At 34.2% G+C, this 17,040-nt stretch overlaps 3 protein-coding genes across 4 annotated transcripts; 2 read left to right on the plus strand and 1 right to left on the minus strand.

Annotated features, from left to right (window-relative positions):
• Positions 1-3,781: 3,781 nt before the first annotated feature.
• On the plus strand, positions 3,782-9,403 carry LOC140813828 (adoMet-dependent rRNA methyltransferase spb1-like). Of its 2 annotated transcripts, XR_012114013.1 has the most exons (12): positions 3,782-4,305; positions 4,801-4,848; positions 4,914-5,069; positions 5,199-5,245; positions 5,555-5,711; positions 5,818-5,879; positions 5,979-6,162; positions 6,579-6,668; positions 6,982-7,124; positions 7,211-7,337; positions 7,418-8,684; positions 9,334-9,403. XR_012114013.1 is itself a non-coding variant. In XM_073172579.1 (11 exons), the coding sequence occupies exons 1-11, from the start codon at positions 3,832-3,834 to the stop codon at positions 8,420-8,422; spliced, it is 2,493 nt and encodes an 830-aa protein (XP_073028680.1). In that variant the 5' UTR covers positions 3,782-3,831; the 3' UTR covers positions 8,423-8,696. The 2 variants fall into 2 exon arrangements, 1 of the variants encoding a protein (XP_073028680.1); XM_073172579.1 differs by lacking the exon at positions 9,334-9,403 and having other exon boundaries at positions 7,418-8,696.
• Positions 9,404-9,560: 157 nt separating this feature from the next.
• On the minus strand, positions 9,561-11,666 carry LOC140813639 (probable pinoresinol-lariciresinol reductase 3). Its single transcript, XM_073172247.1, has 5 exons — positions 11,418-11,666; positions 11,209-11,343; positions 10,538-10,775; positions 10,085-10,288; positions 9,561-9,795 (listed from the first exon to the last, which is right to left on the minus strand). The coding sequence occupies exons 1-5, from the start codon at positions 11,595-11,597 to the stop codon at positions 9,629-9,631; spliced, it is 924 nt and encodes a 307-aa protein (XP_073028348.1). The 5' UTR covers positions 11,598-11,666; the 3' UTR covers positions 9,561-9,628.
• Positions 11,667-12,685: 1,019 nt separating this feature from the next.
• On the plus strand, positions 12,686-14,327 carry LOC140814163 (syntaxin-112-like). Its single transcript, XM_073173046.1, has 2 exons — positions 12,686-12,866; positions 13,371-14,327. The coding sequence occupies exon 2, from the start codon at positions 13,384-13,386 to the stop codon at positions 14,272-14,274; it is 891 nt and encodes a 296-aa protein (XP_073029147.1). The 5' UTR covers positions 12,686-12,866; positions 13,371-13,383; the 3' UTR covers positions 14,275-14,327.
• Positions 14,328-17,040: the final 2,713 nt, after the last annotated feature.

Genomic DNA, 17,040 nt, shown 5'->3' on the forward strand with positions numbered 1-17,040 from the left:
CATTGAGATTGTTCAAATGATTTTTTGACTTTATATGGTTTATAGGTTTTTTCTTTATCAAATAGCAGTCATAATATGATAGCTATTACAACTCGATGGGAAAGGTTAATAATTTTAGATAAACAAAGATCGAATAAAATATATTTTTATGATATTTTTTTGATTAAATGAAGATGAAGTGTGTTTTACAATTTTATAGGGTTGTATTTGGTTTTATCAAATAATATACTATAATCCAAATATTGTTACACTAGTCTATGCTCCTCATATATTATAGGTAAAAACTTGTTTGAGACGGTCTCACAGATCGTATTTGTGAGACGGATCTCTTATTTGAGTTATCCATGAAAAAATATTATTTTTTATGTCAAGAATATTACTTTTTACTGTGAATATGAATAGGGTTTATCCGTCTAACAGATTAAGATCCGTGAGACGGTCTCACACGAGACTCACTATACATTATAATATAGTATAGATATCTCATGCTACAATATTTATATTTTGTTTGTACTATTATCACGAAAACCGAATAACAAATATTTCAGTCCATCAACAAATTATGAGAAGTAGAAACAAATAATATAAATAACTTGCATGGAATATTAACAAAACTAAAATTCAACATTAAAACTACATATTTAAATATAAAGGTCAAATAAATAAATAAGATGAAATAATACAGTTGAAAAGACAGATAAACATGATGAACAAGTATTTTAAAAATATTTTTAGAGTTTTATGAGTGAAAAACTTATAGTATATTTTTTAATAATTTTTTTTAAATATTTTAATTCTTTTATAAAAAAATTATCTAAATATAGTTTTTAAAAAACAGTTGAGATGTGTTATTTTATTTTTATATAATAAAAAAATATGATTTAAATTAAAATTAAAATATTTTTGTAAAATTGTTGAACAAACAATTTCTTAACTATTTTTAAGTATAAAGCATTTTTTAAATAGTTATGAAAACAAATTTTCCACTAAAAATATTTTTTGTAGAGTAGCTATCTAAACGTATATTTATTTTCAAAACTTTTTATAAAAATATCGTAAAAATACTTTTATAAAAAGATTTTTTTTATATAAATATTTGTCCAAATAGATACGTGATTTTGTACTATAATTATTGATTAGTTTGCTTTTCTTGTTTCGCACAAGTATTCTCCTCAAACTGCGATTTTTGAGTCTCCGAAGTGTAATACTAAAATCCTTTATGATGGGAAGGGTTTTTTTTTTGTGCTTTTAACGAATGATGGGAAGGGGTTTCGACTCACTATGTTCAATTGTGAGATGAATTTGAAGTTTATCTCATTTTCTTGCGGTTATGGAATGAAAATATTGCATAGATAATATTGAAATATATATTTTTATTTCATTAAATAAATTTGTATATTTTAAAAATATGATTTTGAGTTGCACAATTATCATCATCTATAGTTTTTGGTAAAGTCATAAGTGCTCGATCTTACAATTGATATCAGATTCAATGTCATGTGTTTGATTCACACTGATTGGAGAAGTACAATTATTGAGAGAAAAGTTGTGGCGGTGCAATAATGACGCTTGGATTGTTGTGTTGTTTAAAAGATTTGAGTTGCATCATTACCAATAGTTATAATTTTTGGTAAAACGACAAGTGATCGGTAATATATTTATCGTTGGACATTTTGTTAAAAACATGATATAAAATAAAAAATAATAATTTAATTTGAAATTTTAATATGTGTTGTATTTTATTCCAAAATTCATATAATATTGATAAATCAAATTTTTGGACACCTCAATATTTAAGTTATTTCGTAAAAATTAACTAATAACTTCCAAACTCTTGCTAAAACTGGGATACGATATGAAAAAATATTTTGTTTTATAATATTAAAAGTAATACTTTTTATTTTTATATTTTTATTTATACATGATAGTAGATTATGATATGTGATGGAAAATGTTTAATTATTAACTTGCAAAACTATATTATATATATATATATATATATATATATATATATATAAATATATTGATCTATCGGTTTGGGTATCTGCGAAGGTGTTTTTAACACAATATTTTTAATGAGCTGCAATAGCTCGTGTTCTAAGAATGCATATATCGATAAATTAGATCGAGTTTGGTTTAAAATCTAGCGGAAAACACTCGAAGTAATCATCGTTTAAAAAAGCTGATAGATTTTAAAATCTAATGACTTGTGTAAACTGATCGACTGAAATACTGGGAATCAGTTATGACTTTTATCAGTTCAGCTATGGACAGAACTGAACTGATATCAACTGAAATGTTGAACTGATCAAATCGTTTAAGAAACACAGTTGAACATTTAATACACAAAACATGTTTATGGATGTTCGGAGACTTAAACTGCTCATACGTCACCCCTTCTACCACCTCAGGTATGATCCAATAAAAGACTTTGATTTTTACAACACCTTGTACAAACTCACCCAGCTTAAGACTTACCCACTGCCTAACTGAACTTCTAGTCTAGACCGAAGGCATCACCTTCTAGCCAACACTTATTTAACGTCTATGTATCAAAGATTACATACACAAGTTTTACGTCTTTGTGCAAGACGGTATTTGAGTGGAGGTGAGTATGTGTGTGAAAACTGATATCTAAAAATAACCCGTAAGGTGTTCTCACATACTGAGAGAAATAAGATTCTACACTAAACTGATATAACTTTGAAGTGTTCAATTGACTGGGCTGATTGCTTCTTTGTAAGTTGATATGCAATAAGCGTGTCTTTCTTCTCTCTCTTGCTTTTCACCTCGTTCATGTGTTTGTTGATGGTATTGGTCTGTATTTATAGCAGTAATGCGACCGTACATCAAGACTCATCACATGTGATCGTTGCAGCTTGAATGCGTTCTTGAAATTTGTGTATCGACTTTTCCGACAACCATTCTTTGTGCACAACTGAATCTCATTGAATAAGTTTGTCAAGTCCTGCAACTGATTGATTTTAACTGATGTTCTGAACTGTTAAGTAACCAGTGAGGTGAAATCAGTTGACTCGTCAGCTGAACTGATTTCACTGATTCAGTTGAATTGGTAAGTTGGGTTCTTTATCAGTTGAACACTCCATCAGCTGGCCGGGCATCTGAAGGTCTTCTGCTGAATCTCTTATCAACTGGACAATCAATTAAATTGATCTTGATAATTCAGTTGTACTGATGCAGTTCGATCAATCAGTTGACACTTTCAGTTGCATTCTTCGATAGCTTCAGTTTTGGCTTGATAACTGACTGCGCACTGAGGTAAAACATTAGAAACAAAATAAAAAGTTTTGTTAACATTAAAATCATGATTACAACATGAAATGTTCCATATATATATATATATATATATATATATATATATATATATATATGTGAAATAAACTAACTCGATCTATATTTATAATGAAAAATAATATTTTTGACTTAACAAATAAAGATCGGGTTGGAAATATATCTCACAAAATTAATATATAAAACGATTATAATCTTCTAATTATATATATATATATATATATATATATATATATATATATATTAAATTATCATCCGTATATTTTGTCTTTGTCACATATTTTCTTTAAACCAAACGGTTGTATTTGTGTGTCGGAAATATTACAGTGTGTGTGCAACATTACAATTGCTAATAAATAATTTGTAATGGCAAGATTCAAACCGGTCTAATAAAATGCCTTTAGATTCAAACCCGAAACGCAACCCACCAAAACGACCCAACCCGCTCTACCCACCCGTTCAAATTCAATAAACCCCCTGGAAAACCCTAATTTGAGACCACAGCAGAAAGGCCCGACCATGGGGAAAGTGAAGGGAAAACACAGGCTAGACAAGTACTACCACTTAGCCAAAGAGCACGGATACAGATCACGTGCCGCCTGGAAACTCGTCCAGCTCGAGTCCAAGTTCAGCTTCCTCCGCTCGGCTCGTTCGGTGCTCGACCTCTGCGCCGCGCCGGGGGGATGGATGCAAGTGTGTGTCGAGCGAGTTCCCATCGGGAGCCTTGTTATCGGCGTCGACCTGGATCCTATCCGACCTGTACGTGGCGCTGTTTCATTGCAGGAGGATATTACCGAGCCGAAGTGCCGAGCCTCCGTTAAGCGGATAATGGCTGAGAATGGATGCCGGGCGTTTGATTTGATATTACATGATGGATCGCCCAATGTTGGTGGCGCGTGGGCAAAGGAGGCTACTAATCAGAATGCGTTGGTTATTGATTCGGTAAAGCTTGCTACGGAGTTATTGGCTCCTAAAGGAACATTTGTTACTAAGGTGTGGATTTTACTTTGAACTAGATTGCACCGATGTTTATGCTAAGGAATTGCTATATTTTCCATGAATTTGTACCTGAGTTCTCTCCACAAATCGAGGCTTTAGAATCGATGGGTAAAACATTAAGTTGAAATGGATTGTTCTTTGTTAATTTTAATTCAGAGGGCATGACTGCTGCTATAAAATCTGGCATCATGTTTAGCTTGTGCATTGGGAAACCATTGTGGTGCTGAAGGACCATAAAAGATGGAAATTTTGGCAGTTTTTATTGCTTATTTTGGTTCTGCATTTTAGAATGTTTGTTTGGTGTCTATTCAATAATCAAACTATTTTTCATTGATCAATTCCTGACCATTTTGTTGCTTACGCTGTATTTTTACCATCTGAATCATGTTGTACCCTCTCTACCTCTATTGGGATATCTGTGCAGGTAGCCCTGTTTTGAAATAATGAATAAACTGGATATTAGCTTCATTATGAGCTGTTTACTTGTAGGTTTTCAGGTCCCAAGACTACACCGCAGTTCTATATTGTCTTAGACAGGTAACTATTATTTTGTTGGAACAATTCCAAACGAGGCATTTTCTGAGCTCCGAGTCTCTATGCAGCTCTTTGAAAAGGTTGAAGTAGACAAACCACAAGCTAGTCGATCAACGTCAGCTGAAATTTATATTATTGGATTGAAGTATAAAGCACCTGCAAAGATTGACCCTCGTCTTCTGGATGTAAAGCATCTATTTCAAGGAGGAAAAGAACCTCCAAAGGTAATTTGACATATCTCAGAACTTCTTTCTTTTTTTTCTTTGTATAAAAAACTTCTTTACATCTTCATATGTTCGGGTATGCATATAATTTTTGTGCCAGACTCATGTTTGTGGTATTGAAATCAACAGGTTGTGGATGTATTAAGAGGAACAAAGCAAAAGCGTCATCGTGATGGGTACTTATTCCAAACAAGCTTTTGGGTTTGCTTATTAAAGAAAAAATAAGCAAATGCTGTATTATTATGCTAAACACCCTGATTTTGTTAGATAATTTTTATTTTTTCTCAAAAAATGTAGAATATAATAATTCTCAATCCGGTACTGATTATGTTACCTGGTATTTTGTCATGTTTGTATGTATCAAGTCTATTCTTTATGTTATTATTCTTGATTATTTAGGACCACTTCTTGACACACACGAGAATTATTTTAACTTTTTTCCATTTCTTTTGTTCCTAAATTTGTGTATGTGGTTTTGTTCAAAGGTACGAGGATGGAGACACAACTCTGAGAAAGCTGTGCTCAGCATCGGAGTTTATTTGGTCCAACTCTCCTCTTGAGATTCTTGGTTCAGTCACTTCTATAACATTTGATGATCCTGCATGTTCACCAGTGAAGGAACATACTTTGACGACAGAGGAGGTATACCGCCTGATTATTTGTGAGATGATTTAATCTTTTAAGACAACTATTACCTGGTATCTTGTTCAATAATTTTCCAGCCTGTATTCTTTAAATTGTGTGACAGGTTAAAGCTCTATGTGATGATCTTCGTGTTCTGGGAAAGCAAGATTTCAAGCATCTTCTAAAGTGAGATTTTAATGAATAGATAACATATCAGAAATTGTACAACAATTGTGTCCCTTGATAGTTGTTCAATTCCATTAATTCTTCTCTTTTGTCTATCAGGTGGCGTATGCATATCAGGAAGGCATTGTCTCCTTCAGAGAAGAGCACATCTACCACTCCTCCTGAACAGGAAAAAAAGGAAGACGAAGATGAGAGAGTTCTCAATGAAATGGAGGAGCTAACAAATGCCATGGATCGTAAGAAGAAACGAGCAAAGAAACTGCTAGCTAAAAGACAAGCCAAGGTAATATACCTAGTTATATAAGTTTTCCCCCTTCTTTCTTCTATTCTCTTTTTGATGAAAAATGAGAGTTATGATGGATGTCCCGTGTCATTATTGGGAAGGTTTCCCAACGAATCAGGATACACTGATTGCGCCATTACATTTTTACTCTGCACTCACTTTCTTCACACAGCTTTCTTATGCCAGCTTTTGTATTTCCACTCAAATCTTTTGATCTTGTTTATATGATATTAACTATGCTGAGGTTCTCTATAGTGTATCCATTGCATCATCTCATAATCATTTTTGTGCAACATGTGTTGCACTTTCACAAGATCTTTACATTATCCTTGAATATATAATGTCATTTGAATGATTTACCCGTAGTGCTCAAACGTGCTGTTGATTTGGCTGATTTTTATTTCAAAAATTTTAAGGACAAAGCTCGTAAAGCATTGGGCAATCAGACAGATGCAATGGATGACGGTTACATTGATCAGGAGTTGTTTTCTCTGACTTCCATGAAGGTACATTCTACAATTTGTTATTTCAGTACCGTTTTGGGTAGTGATATTGTTTTCCTTGTTTCAGCCTTTGCCTCATCTTTTATTTTATTTCCATACTTTGATATTCTGTTTTTACTTCCTCGCCCTTTAAACAATTGCATATCTTAGTGACACGGTCTCACCCTTTAAACCAATGCATATCTCAGTGACACGGTCAAGCAGCGAATTCAACTCCTTTGCCTCACCCAAAGGGAAAATGAAATGGAAAGAAAATCATGTATGGATTGGATGTGCGATTGAATAGACAAACATTTTATTTTAAATTTTTCCTCAGGGAAAGAAAGATCTTGTGGCTGTTGAAAATAATGAATATGAAGATGATATCGAGGAGGTCAGGAATTCTGAAAGTGAAGAAAGCCGCGATGAAGCTGAAGGGTACACATCCAGTGATGTGGACTCTGAAGAAGATCGTAAACGGTAAGCTTTTTATGTTTCTGTGAACTTGGGCGATTTGACAGAGGTTTTTGTGCTTAAATAATTGAATGGATCCATCTTATATTCAGGTACAATGAGCACGTGGACGAATTACTTGATGAAGCATATGAAAGGTTTGTGGCTAAAAAAGAAGGAAGTACAAAACAGAGGAAAAGGTCGAAGCAGACTTACTCAAATGATGACCAACTTTTGAAGGTACAGTCATTATTAGGAAAACTGTAGCACAAAATCTAAGCAGATTTACTCGGCCACAAATAATTGGTGTAGTATTACAGGGTGATGATAGCATGGTTCACTCTGATCAAGATTCAGACAATGAAAAGAATGAAAGTGAAGCAAATCCACTGGTGTTGCCACTGAAGCAATATGTGCCTACTCAAGAAGAAATTGCATCACAATGGTTCAGTCAAGATGTCTTCGTGGATGGAGATGAACTCGAAGAGCTGGAGAAGGATGATTCCGAGGATGAAATACCGATAGATAAGCCAATCGAACATCATAGGGTTCCTGGGAAGAAAATTGAAGACTCATTTGAAGAACCCATTGGTCAGACAAAGAGGGGCCGATCCCAGATGACCCAATCATCCAAGGTAGAAGATGGTTTTGAAATAGTTCCTGCTCCAGAAACGGATTCAAGTGATTCATCGTCTGAGGATGACTCAGATAATGATAGCATTGATACAAAAGCAGAAATATTGGCATGCGCGAAAAAAATGCTGACGAAAAAGCAGAGAGAAGACATGCTTGATGATGCATATAACAAATATATGTTTCACGATGAGGGGCTACCTAAGTGGTTCTTGGACGAAGAAAAAAAACATCGCCAGCCAATTAAGCCGGTGACAAAAGAGGAAGTAGATGCAATGAAGGCACAGTTTAAAGAAATCGATGCACGTCCTGCTAAGAAGGTGGCACAAGCCAAAGCCCGAAAGAAACGGGCAACCTTTAGACAGCTAGAGAAGGTTCGGAAAAAGGCGAATTCCATATCAGACCAGACAGAAATCTCAGATCGTTCAAAGAGGAAGATGATCGAACAGCTTTACAAGAAAGCGGCACCCAAGAAACCTGAAAAGGAGTACGTTGTGGCTAAGAAAGGGGTCCAAGTGAGGGCTGGTAAAGGGAAAGTACTCGTGGATCCAAGGATGAAAAAGGATGCTAGAAAACATGGAATGAGCAAAAAAGGGCAAGGGAAAGGGAAGAATGGAAAGCAAAAGGGTAAAGGATCTGTAAAAAGTTCTGGAACAGGCAAGGGAAAGGGAGGAAAGAAAGGGGCCAAGTAGAGGGGGTCAAAATGAATTTCCAACTGGAAGTTTGAGGTTGAAACATTGATTATTTTTGGGTTTGTTCTATGGTCAAATCATTTGATGCAATACTGGGTGTATTTATCTTGCGTATTTTTTTGTGTAAGATTTTAAAATATTTTGCTTCATATAATTAGTAATATGTATTGTAAACTTCATTCGTGAAGCATAGAATGCATCAACAGTCAAATGGTGATGGAACTACACGGATGATCATATTTTTTCAGATTTTTATGGTTATGTTATTTTCAACCATTAATTTTATTTTGGTGCAAGTTTTGCGTTAAAATAGTTGAATTTTTGCACCAAATTCATCATGCAATTCATTTATTTCAAATCTTATAATAAAAAGAATATTCGAAATATTTTTTTTATTTTATATATATTAATCGTTATATTTGGTATTTATATTTGTATCAAAATTAACATTTCCTATTGTTATTTTGTATTTTTACAAATCATATTATTACATTAAATTTTTTAAAAAGTATTGAGTTATTATATCATTTATTAATAATTAAACCAGACCATTAATTAAATATTTTTAGTTAATATAAATAAATAAATATTATTTAAAAATCTATTTATAAATCTATTTGATTAAATATTTAAATTTTTATGTTTAGATATCTCATTATTAAAATAATAAAATTAATATTTTATTATTATTTACATAATATTTATATTTAAAAATAAATAATATTTACATAATATTTATATTTAAAAATAAATAATAAAATTAATACATATTTATAATAATTAAAACAAAAAAATTTAAAAAAATTAAACATAGGTGCCTCTGCGCCAAATGTGGAGGTCAAAATAGCACAAACTCCATTGGAGCCAATCTTTGCACACCATTCTGGTGCAAAGTATAGAGATGTCCTTAGTTCTTGAAGTGCTGAATGGTATTCCACATTAAGAATTATGTGGTAATGGATTTGAAGTTTTTAGTTTTCATCAGTTTTTTTAATATTTGCTTCAAATTTATAAGCACAATGATTACCCAATTAATTTTTAGCAAAAATTTGTGTGAAACGGTCTCACGGATCGTATTTGTGAGACGGATTTTTTATTTGGGTCACCAATGAAAAAATATTACTTTTTATGCTAAGAGAATTACTTTTATTGTGAATATTAGTCGAGAAATTACAACAGGTCCATAGATTTTCTGTAAAAATTACCTTACACTAGGGTATCCAGGTACTCGCTTATGGTTGTGTACTGGATATTTGGATACAACTGCGACCCTTCCACGTTGCCAGACGAGTTTATGTCGAAGTATGTTTGATCTCCCTTAACAAATACAGAGTATATGAAAACCAACTCCATGTTGTCCGGGTATGGAGTTTCTGAAACACAACGTAAGATGGTAAACAAAATCACTTAGAATATGGATGAAAGTCGTAGATAAATATATTATGCAAGAAAAAAAGAGAGAAATTCACAAGCCGAGGTTGGATTTAAGTTTTGTCAAGAAGCGAAGCCAGCAGAATCATTATATCATTATATCGCACGACCCAAAATATTCAACTCAATACATAGCAAGGCAATAAGGTTCCATACTTAAAAGAAAGAAGTGAAATTATGGTATATTTTCTTGAGAAGCTCAACACATAGCAAGGCAATAAGGTTCCATACCGTGAATTTTCTTGAGAAGCTCTTCCTTTGTGATGCAAATCCTCTCAAGTTTTGTCCCAATTTTATCCTCCCAAATATCAATGAGCTCATTCATGGAAATAGTATTTCCAGGTGGTCTCAGGTATAGCACCTTGTTCAAGGTCCGTGGATCATCCACCGTGCTTATAGTGAAGGCAGCAACATCCTTTTCCTTCATGAATACACCTGTGGAAACAAGAAACCCAAATGATTTTTTGGGTGATTTTTAGTAAAAACGTAATTTTTGCCCCAGTTTCCAATCGCTTCCCTCAACTAAGTAGAACCAAAGCTGTCATGGCCAACTGTACATCCATTGTCAACTAACAGCTGATCCTGAGCCAGTCCACGCGATGCAAGAGGAATTGCGCATTGATTTTCTATTTCATTTCCAGAAAACAAGCTAAATTCAGTAAAGAAGAGGTTTAACAGTGAAACCTTTGACATTTCCATCTCCGAATACACTAACTCTATCTCTTGGTGGTAATTTCAAGCCAGGCTGAATGAGGGAAGGGAGCAAGTAGCTCATGTAAAAGTTGCAGCAAATGTAGGTGTATGGAATGGCTTCTGCTTCTACAAGACGCCTTACTTCAGATTTCCTCAAATAAAATCCATGATCCAGGTCAGACACACGCATTTTGTCAGGATCCGCTCCAAATTCAGACGGAAAAAACCTCTGCACCATCCCAAATTGCCATTAAAACAGAGTACACCCCCACTCATACAGGGCATTTAATAATTTTTCCGGATAAACAAGATTCACCAACCTATCACACTCTATTTCATCAGTTTTGTTGAATTCACCAAGTCCCCTGGACTTGAAACTAAAAAGAAAACCAGTTTCCATCAAATTTGCTTTCCTTTTCGCTATATTTTAAAAGTATTATCCACAAAATCTTGAAATGAATGGATGAAAGGTTAAAACATAGAGATAACAATTTTATCTACTTAGTATTAAAAAACAATAAGCTTAGTCATCTCTGCAAGTAAAGTTCTAAATTACAATCTTGTGCACTCACATTTTTATGCATACTCACATTCATAGCTACATCAAATTAATTAAAATTATTGTGAAAGAAGTGCAATGAAAATAACTAAATAAAAAATACCTTGATGCAGCCGGCGCGTCTGATTGCGGAAATAAGAGGCTTCTGATCTAGTACTTGCTTCGAAGAAACGGCACAAATTACAACATCCACTTGCTTCAAAGCTTCCACTAAACTAATTTCATCTTGCAATGAACCCTATGTGCAGAACAATCAAATCAACAATCAGATGCAAACCTTTTGAGGGAAAAAAAAATTACTGTTTTGCATGCCTTGAAGATTTGGAGACCAGCATCGGAGAGGAAACGAATTTTTCGAACTTTGTCCGGATCAGAAAACGCAGAATCTCTGACGAGACCGAATGTTTGATACGATGCGCTTAAACTGGCTTTCGCGAGCTCGAATCCTAGGTTTCCGGTCACGCCGATCACCAGTATTTTGCTTTTCGCCATTGATTTTTTTGACCAGATTCAACCAGAGTTCAAAGCTTGAATTATTAATACGTGTCTATTTGACAAAGGTGAATTAATTGAATTGGATTGGATTTATAGGAAATCATCAAATCTAATTATAACAAATCTCTTTTATCTATTAAAATGAAAATGTTTTTTTTAATAGAAAATAAATTGTGAATGAAATTAAATTTTTTTTTATAATTTTAATTATAGGATAATCAATCGAAGACAAAACTTGAATGAGACGGTCTCACGGATCATATTTTATGAGATAGATATTTTATTTAGGTCATCCATGAAAAAATATTATTTTTTATGCAAAAAGTATTACTTTTATTGTGACTATCGGTAGGTTTGATCCGTCTCACAGATAAGGATTCGTGAGACCATCTCACAAGAGATATACTCTATGTTTTTTTTAAGAATCATACTGATATATTTGATTATTTTGAAACAATATATTTGAAACATAGATTATTTCATAAAAAAAAAAAAGAGTGGATCTCATGTGAGACCGTCTTACGGATCCTAATTTATGAGACGGGTCAACCATACCGATATTCAAAATAAAAAGTAATACTCTTTGCATAAAAAGTAACACTTTTTCATGGATGACCCAAATAATAGAGTCGTCTCACAAATAAGACTCGTGAGACCGTCTCACACAAGTTTTTGTCCAAAAAAAAAGTGAGATTATTATAATTTTAGATTAAAAAAATTGTTTTTTTTTAAATTTATATTCTTATTCGATATAGAACAATATACTTGAAATTGTATATTTCATAATTATAAAAACAAAAAAAAAACTCTTGAAAGACCATCTCATATGTATATTTGGGAGAAAGATCTCCCATCCAACTCAACTCATAAAAAATATCATTTTATGTCCACATATTATATTTCAGTCTCTCGTGATATCGTTTCACAAATGATTTGATTTTATAAAAATTCTTACTATCTGTCATGTTATTTTAATTTTATGAAATATTATAAAGAGATCAAAATTTTCGAAATAAAATATGTACATATTTAACGGTCACATTAAATAATAACACCTTTTTCCAAATTTAAATTTAAAATCAAACACAACAAAAAAACTCAACGGCCATAAAGGAAAAAAAGAAAAGAAAAGAGAGAAGGATCATTCCTTTCAACCCTCCTCCGTTTTTCCAATCAACACACTCACTGCCGGAATATATTTCAGATCAAGAAGAGGAAAACCCTTTCCTTCCTTCGCCCTTTGTTCGGCATCCCCGTTTCTTCAAGGTTTTCTTTTCTTCTCTTTTTTCTGCCGGTCTTTGTTTCATACTATGTTGATTCCAAATTATTCATTTGTTGTGAAGATATCGAGTGTTGATGATGATGGAGTTTTGTTTCTTTTTTATCCCAATTGATATATTTGTGACACTTTCATCTGTGATATGATAGCTGTACAATAATCGATTGGTTTTAGTAATGTTGAAAAATTCTTTTCACTGTGCTGTTACATTTACTGTGTTTTAGATTTTGAAGAAGTGGTAGGTTGCTTTGGATTTATTTTCAGACTTGTACGGATTTATTTGCATAGATTTTCTTTTACATGATTAAATTTTCATTGTCTCACGAGGGGTGTGAGGGTTTTTGTTGGATTTGTCTATGATTGGCATATGATTTATTTTAATGTGTGTGATTGGCATATGATTTATTTTAATGTGTGTTTCTTATCATATGATTGGATTTTTTTATGACAAGGGCTGATTTTTGTTTTTATTTGATTGTTGGTATTGCAAGACTCTGCGCCAAGATGAACGATCTTATGACAAAATCGTTTCTAAGTTATGTTGATCTCAAGAAACAGGCAATTAAGGATCTCGAGGCAGGGCCAGATATTGAAATGGGGCAGCTCAACCCTGAAGATAAAAATAATCTATCGAAATTTTTCGAAGAAGTGGGCACTATCAAGGCTGATATGGAAGAGATCACCAATCTGCTTCTTGATCTTCAAGACCTCAATGAAGGGACAAAATCCTCTCAAAGTTCCAAGGTTCTTCGAGGATTAAGGGACCAGTTAAATTCCGATATGGTCACCGTTCTTAGAAAGGCCAAAATCATCAAAACAAGATTGGAAGTACTGGACAAGTCCAATGTGGCTAATCGTAGCATCTCTGCTGCGTATGGAGAAGGAAGCCCAATAGATCGCACAAGAATCTCAGTGACTCATGGACTTAGAGTCAAGTTGAAAGATATGATGAATGATTTTCAGTGTTTGAGGGAAAAAATTGTTTCTGATCACAAAGAAGGGCTCAAGAGGAGGTACTATAGTGCCACGGGGGAACAACCGAGTGAGGCAGTGGTTGAAAAGATGATATCGGGCGGTGGGCTCGAAGGGCTTTTCGAGGGGAAGGGAGATTTAATGTTGGAGAACCATGAAAGGCATGAGGCAGTGAGGGAAATACAGAGAAGCTTGGTTGAACTACATCAAGTGTTTCTTGATATGGCTGTTATGGTTGAAACACAGGGAGAACAAATGAATAATATTGAACAAAATGTGGTGAATGCTGGAGCGTATATCAGTGGTGGTACAAAAGAGCTTGACCGTGCTAAACAAATGAAGAACAAGAGGACTTGGGCCTTTTGGGTCGGTATAGTGGTGCTTGTGTTCATATTGATATGCCTTATTGCAGTTTTATTCTGAAAACTCTGAACGAAAAACTTCTCAAGATTTATGATGATGGTTATTAATGATCATTTGTTTCAAATAAGGAAATGGTTTAATTGTTTATTTGGAGTGCAGTAGGCTTGAGGATATTCTAGTATCATTGCTTGATCGCATTTGAGCAATATGTTGAGTTAAATACGTTTGTGGTTTGTGATGTGCTAATTCTCACTATCCTTTAATTTTTGTCTTGTGAAGAAAGTGCTTGTTAAGAGGTTAGGACATTTTGGTTTTTGGCCCTTAAGTCTACTAATATTCTGCTGCATTTAGTGTTGAATTCTATGTGGGGTTCATTCCTTCTGTTGTTTTGGAAACTCTTCTTCTATATCTATGCTGCGTAAAAGGCAGATGGCGAGTATCCACTTTAACACATTACATACTTTAAATTGCCCTTCATAAAATCTGTACAGCAATCGGTGGGAGTTTTGGTGGAATTCTACACCATGCTAGCAAATATATAGGACTGCAAGGGATCTGAGCCTCTTGTGCTAGTTCACAAGCACCTTGATCAAAGCTCGACTTGAAATCGGTTTTAATTGGATTCAAGAAATCTGGTTATCATTCCGAGTCGAATTGTATCATACTAGCATTGTTGTACCACACTCGAGTGATTGATCCATCATTGATGATGACCGGATGAATCGGGTGCGAGCTTAGTGGGCGATTACACCGGGTCGGGTTGATGAGCTGGACACCTGGACACCTGCACTCTTAAGGAAGTCAATGATGACCTTGTTATCAGTGGCTACTTACTAATTATGGCAAGATGATTGCTTATATCCTACTTTCTGATATCTGATACGCCAAATCTATGTGATTCTGATAGTAATGATTACCAAATATAAGGTATCTCATACTTGTGCACTCGAGTGCGGTACTACTATCGAGGTAGTCCGAGTAGAAAGCTATCACCCGGGAGCTAGTAGCCCGGGGAGATGATGTCTCGGATTGGTCCAAAACTTTTCCTAACCTGATCCGTGACCCGGGATCATCTGATACCAATTTGTCAAATGCAGTTGAGGATCGGGATTATTCCTTCTTCCGAACCGGCTTTGACAAATGCCAAGAGCAACTTGAAGAGGCCGGGCTTCTCCCGAAAGATAGGGAAGACTTTCCCAATTTTGGTCGAGTCATAGCGTCCCTTCCCAAGGAGGCTGAAGAGAAGAAGTACGCCATTTCTCCTTAGAGTACGGCCAGGGCACTCTCAGCAGCCGCCGCCCTTGTAAAGTCTTCTCGGATAAAAAACGATTCTCTGATTCCAAGATAGAGACACGCCCTTCTAAAGTCTCCTCCAGGACGAGTCCGGCATCCACGTCTTCTCTGGTTTTTGCCTGGTCCATTTGGGTCATTGGACAGTTCTCATTGAAGTTGCTCGTAAAGCTCTTGGGTGGCCCGGGCACGAGCGCCTTCTTTAGTGGCCACCGCGGCTACCTCTTCAGGACAAAATCAGCATTTGAACACCCTGTTCAGCAGGAGTTAATTAAAAAAAAGAGGAAGCAAGAGTAGAACTTACAGAAAGGACCCAGTTAGTTCCTTCAAAAAGCTCTCCTCAGATGTGCCTCTTCAGCAAGCATGACCTCAGTAGGAGAAGCTCCTTCCAAAAAGTAGTGAAATCATGGGGAGGCTTATCGGCCCTATTAGAGGGGACGAGAATCAAAATAGGGAAAGAAGAATGGATGAAACCAAGAGCCCGGAGCTCTTTATTTGTAAGGGGGTACTATTCTAAAATTTGATTGAATATCTAAAATTAAGGGTCACACCCAAATTTAATAATTGAATAGAAATTTATTAATCTATACATAATTTTTAGATAAACTAATGCATCGACGCACATGTTATGTACATGTAGAATATTTTTTTATAATTAATTTGGGTTATATTTAAATAAATATCAAAATGTAATTATAAGAAATAACGAGGAACTACACTGTAATTTTGATATATGAATTAAAAAAATAAATAAAAAAAAGAAAGAAAAAAATCAAAGTAGGAATTGAACCTACTTGATGCTTAGGAAACAAAGACTGTAACCAAATAATACTAAACAATTAACACGAAATATTTTTAATTTAGAAGAGTTTTTCGATTTAAAAGGGAATTTTTGTTTAGATTTTTTTCTATGTTAAATATGAAGTGACTTGAGGAGATTTTTAATAGGGTAGTAAGGGTAATTATGAAATTAAATATTTTGATGTCTTCTAAGGGTCTCACATTTAATGGGGATGATCTATTTTGGGAGTTGACATTCTTGAGATGCTCATTACCAAGAGAAGCAAAATAGGCCATTGATTTACTGAATTACTTGAGAAAATGGATGAGTGTTTCCCAAATGCTCATATTGCTTATAAAATCTTTTTGACTGACCCGCCTAATAGTTTTAGAGCTAAAATTAATAATTAAGTCTGTATATTGTCTTTAACGTAAGGGTCTCACACTTAATGGGGATGATCTATTTTCGGAGTTGACATTCTTGAGATGCTCATTACCAAGAGAAGCAAATAGGCCATTGATTTACTGAATTACTTGAAGAAAATGGATGAGTGTTTCCCAAATGCTCATATTGCTTATAAAATCTTTTTGACTGTCCCGGTCACAGTAGCAAGTGCAGAGCGAAGTTTCTCAAAGTTAAACCTAATCAAAACTTTTCTCCGATCAACCATGTCACAAGAAAGATTGAATGGATTGGCTATATTATCGATTGAGAAAGAAATTACTGAACAACTTGATTATACAGACTTAATTATT

This window comes from Primulina eburnea, chromosome 15 (genome assembly GCF_022965805.1).
Source record: "Primulina eburnea isolate SZY01 chromosome 15, ASM2296580v1, whole genome shotgun sequence".
In the NCBI taxonomy this organism is placed as follows: domain Eukaryota; kingdom Viridiplantae; phylum Streptophyta; class Magnoliopsida; order Lamiales; family Gesneriaceae; genus Primulina; species Primulina eburnea.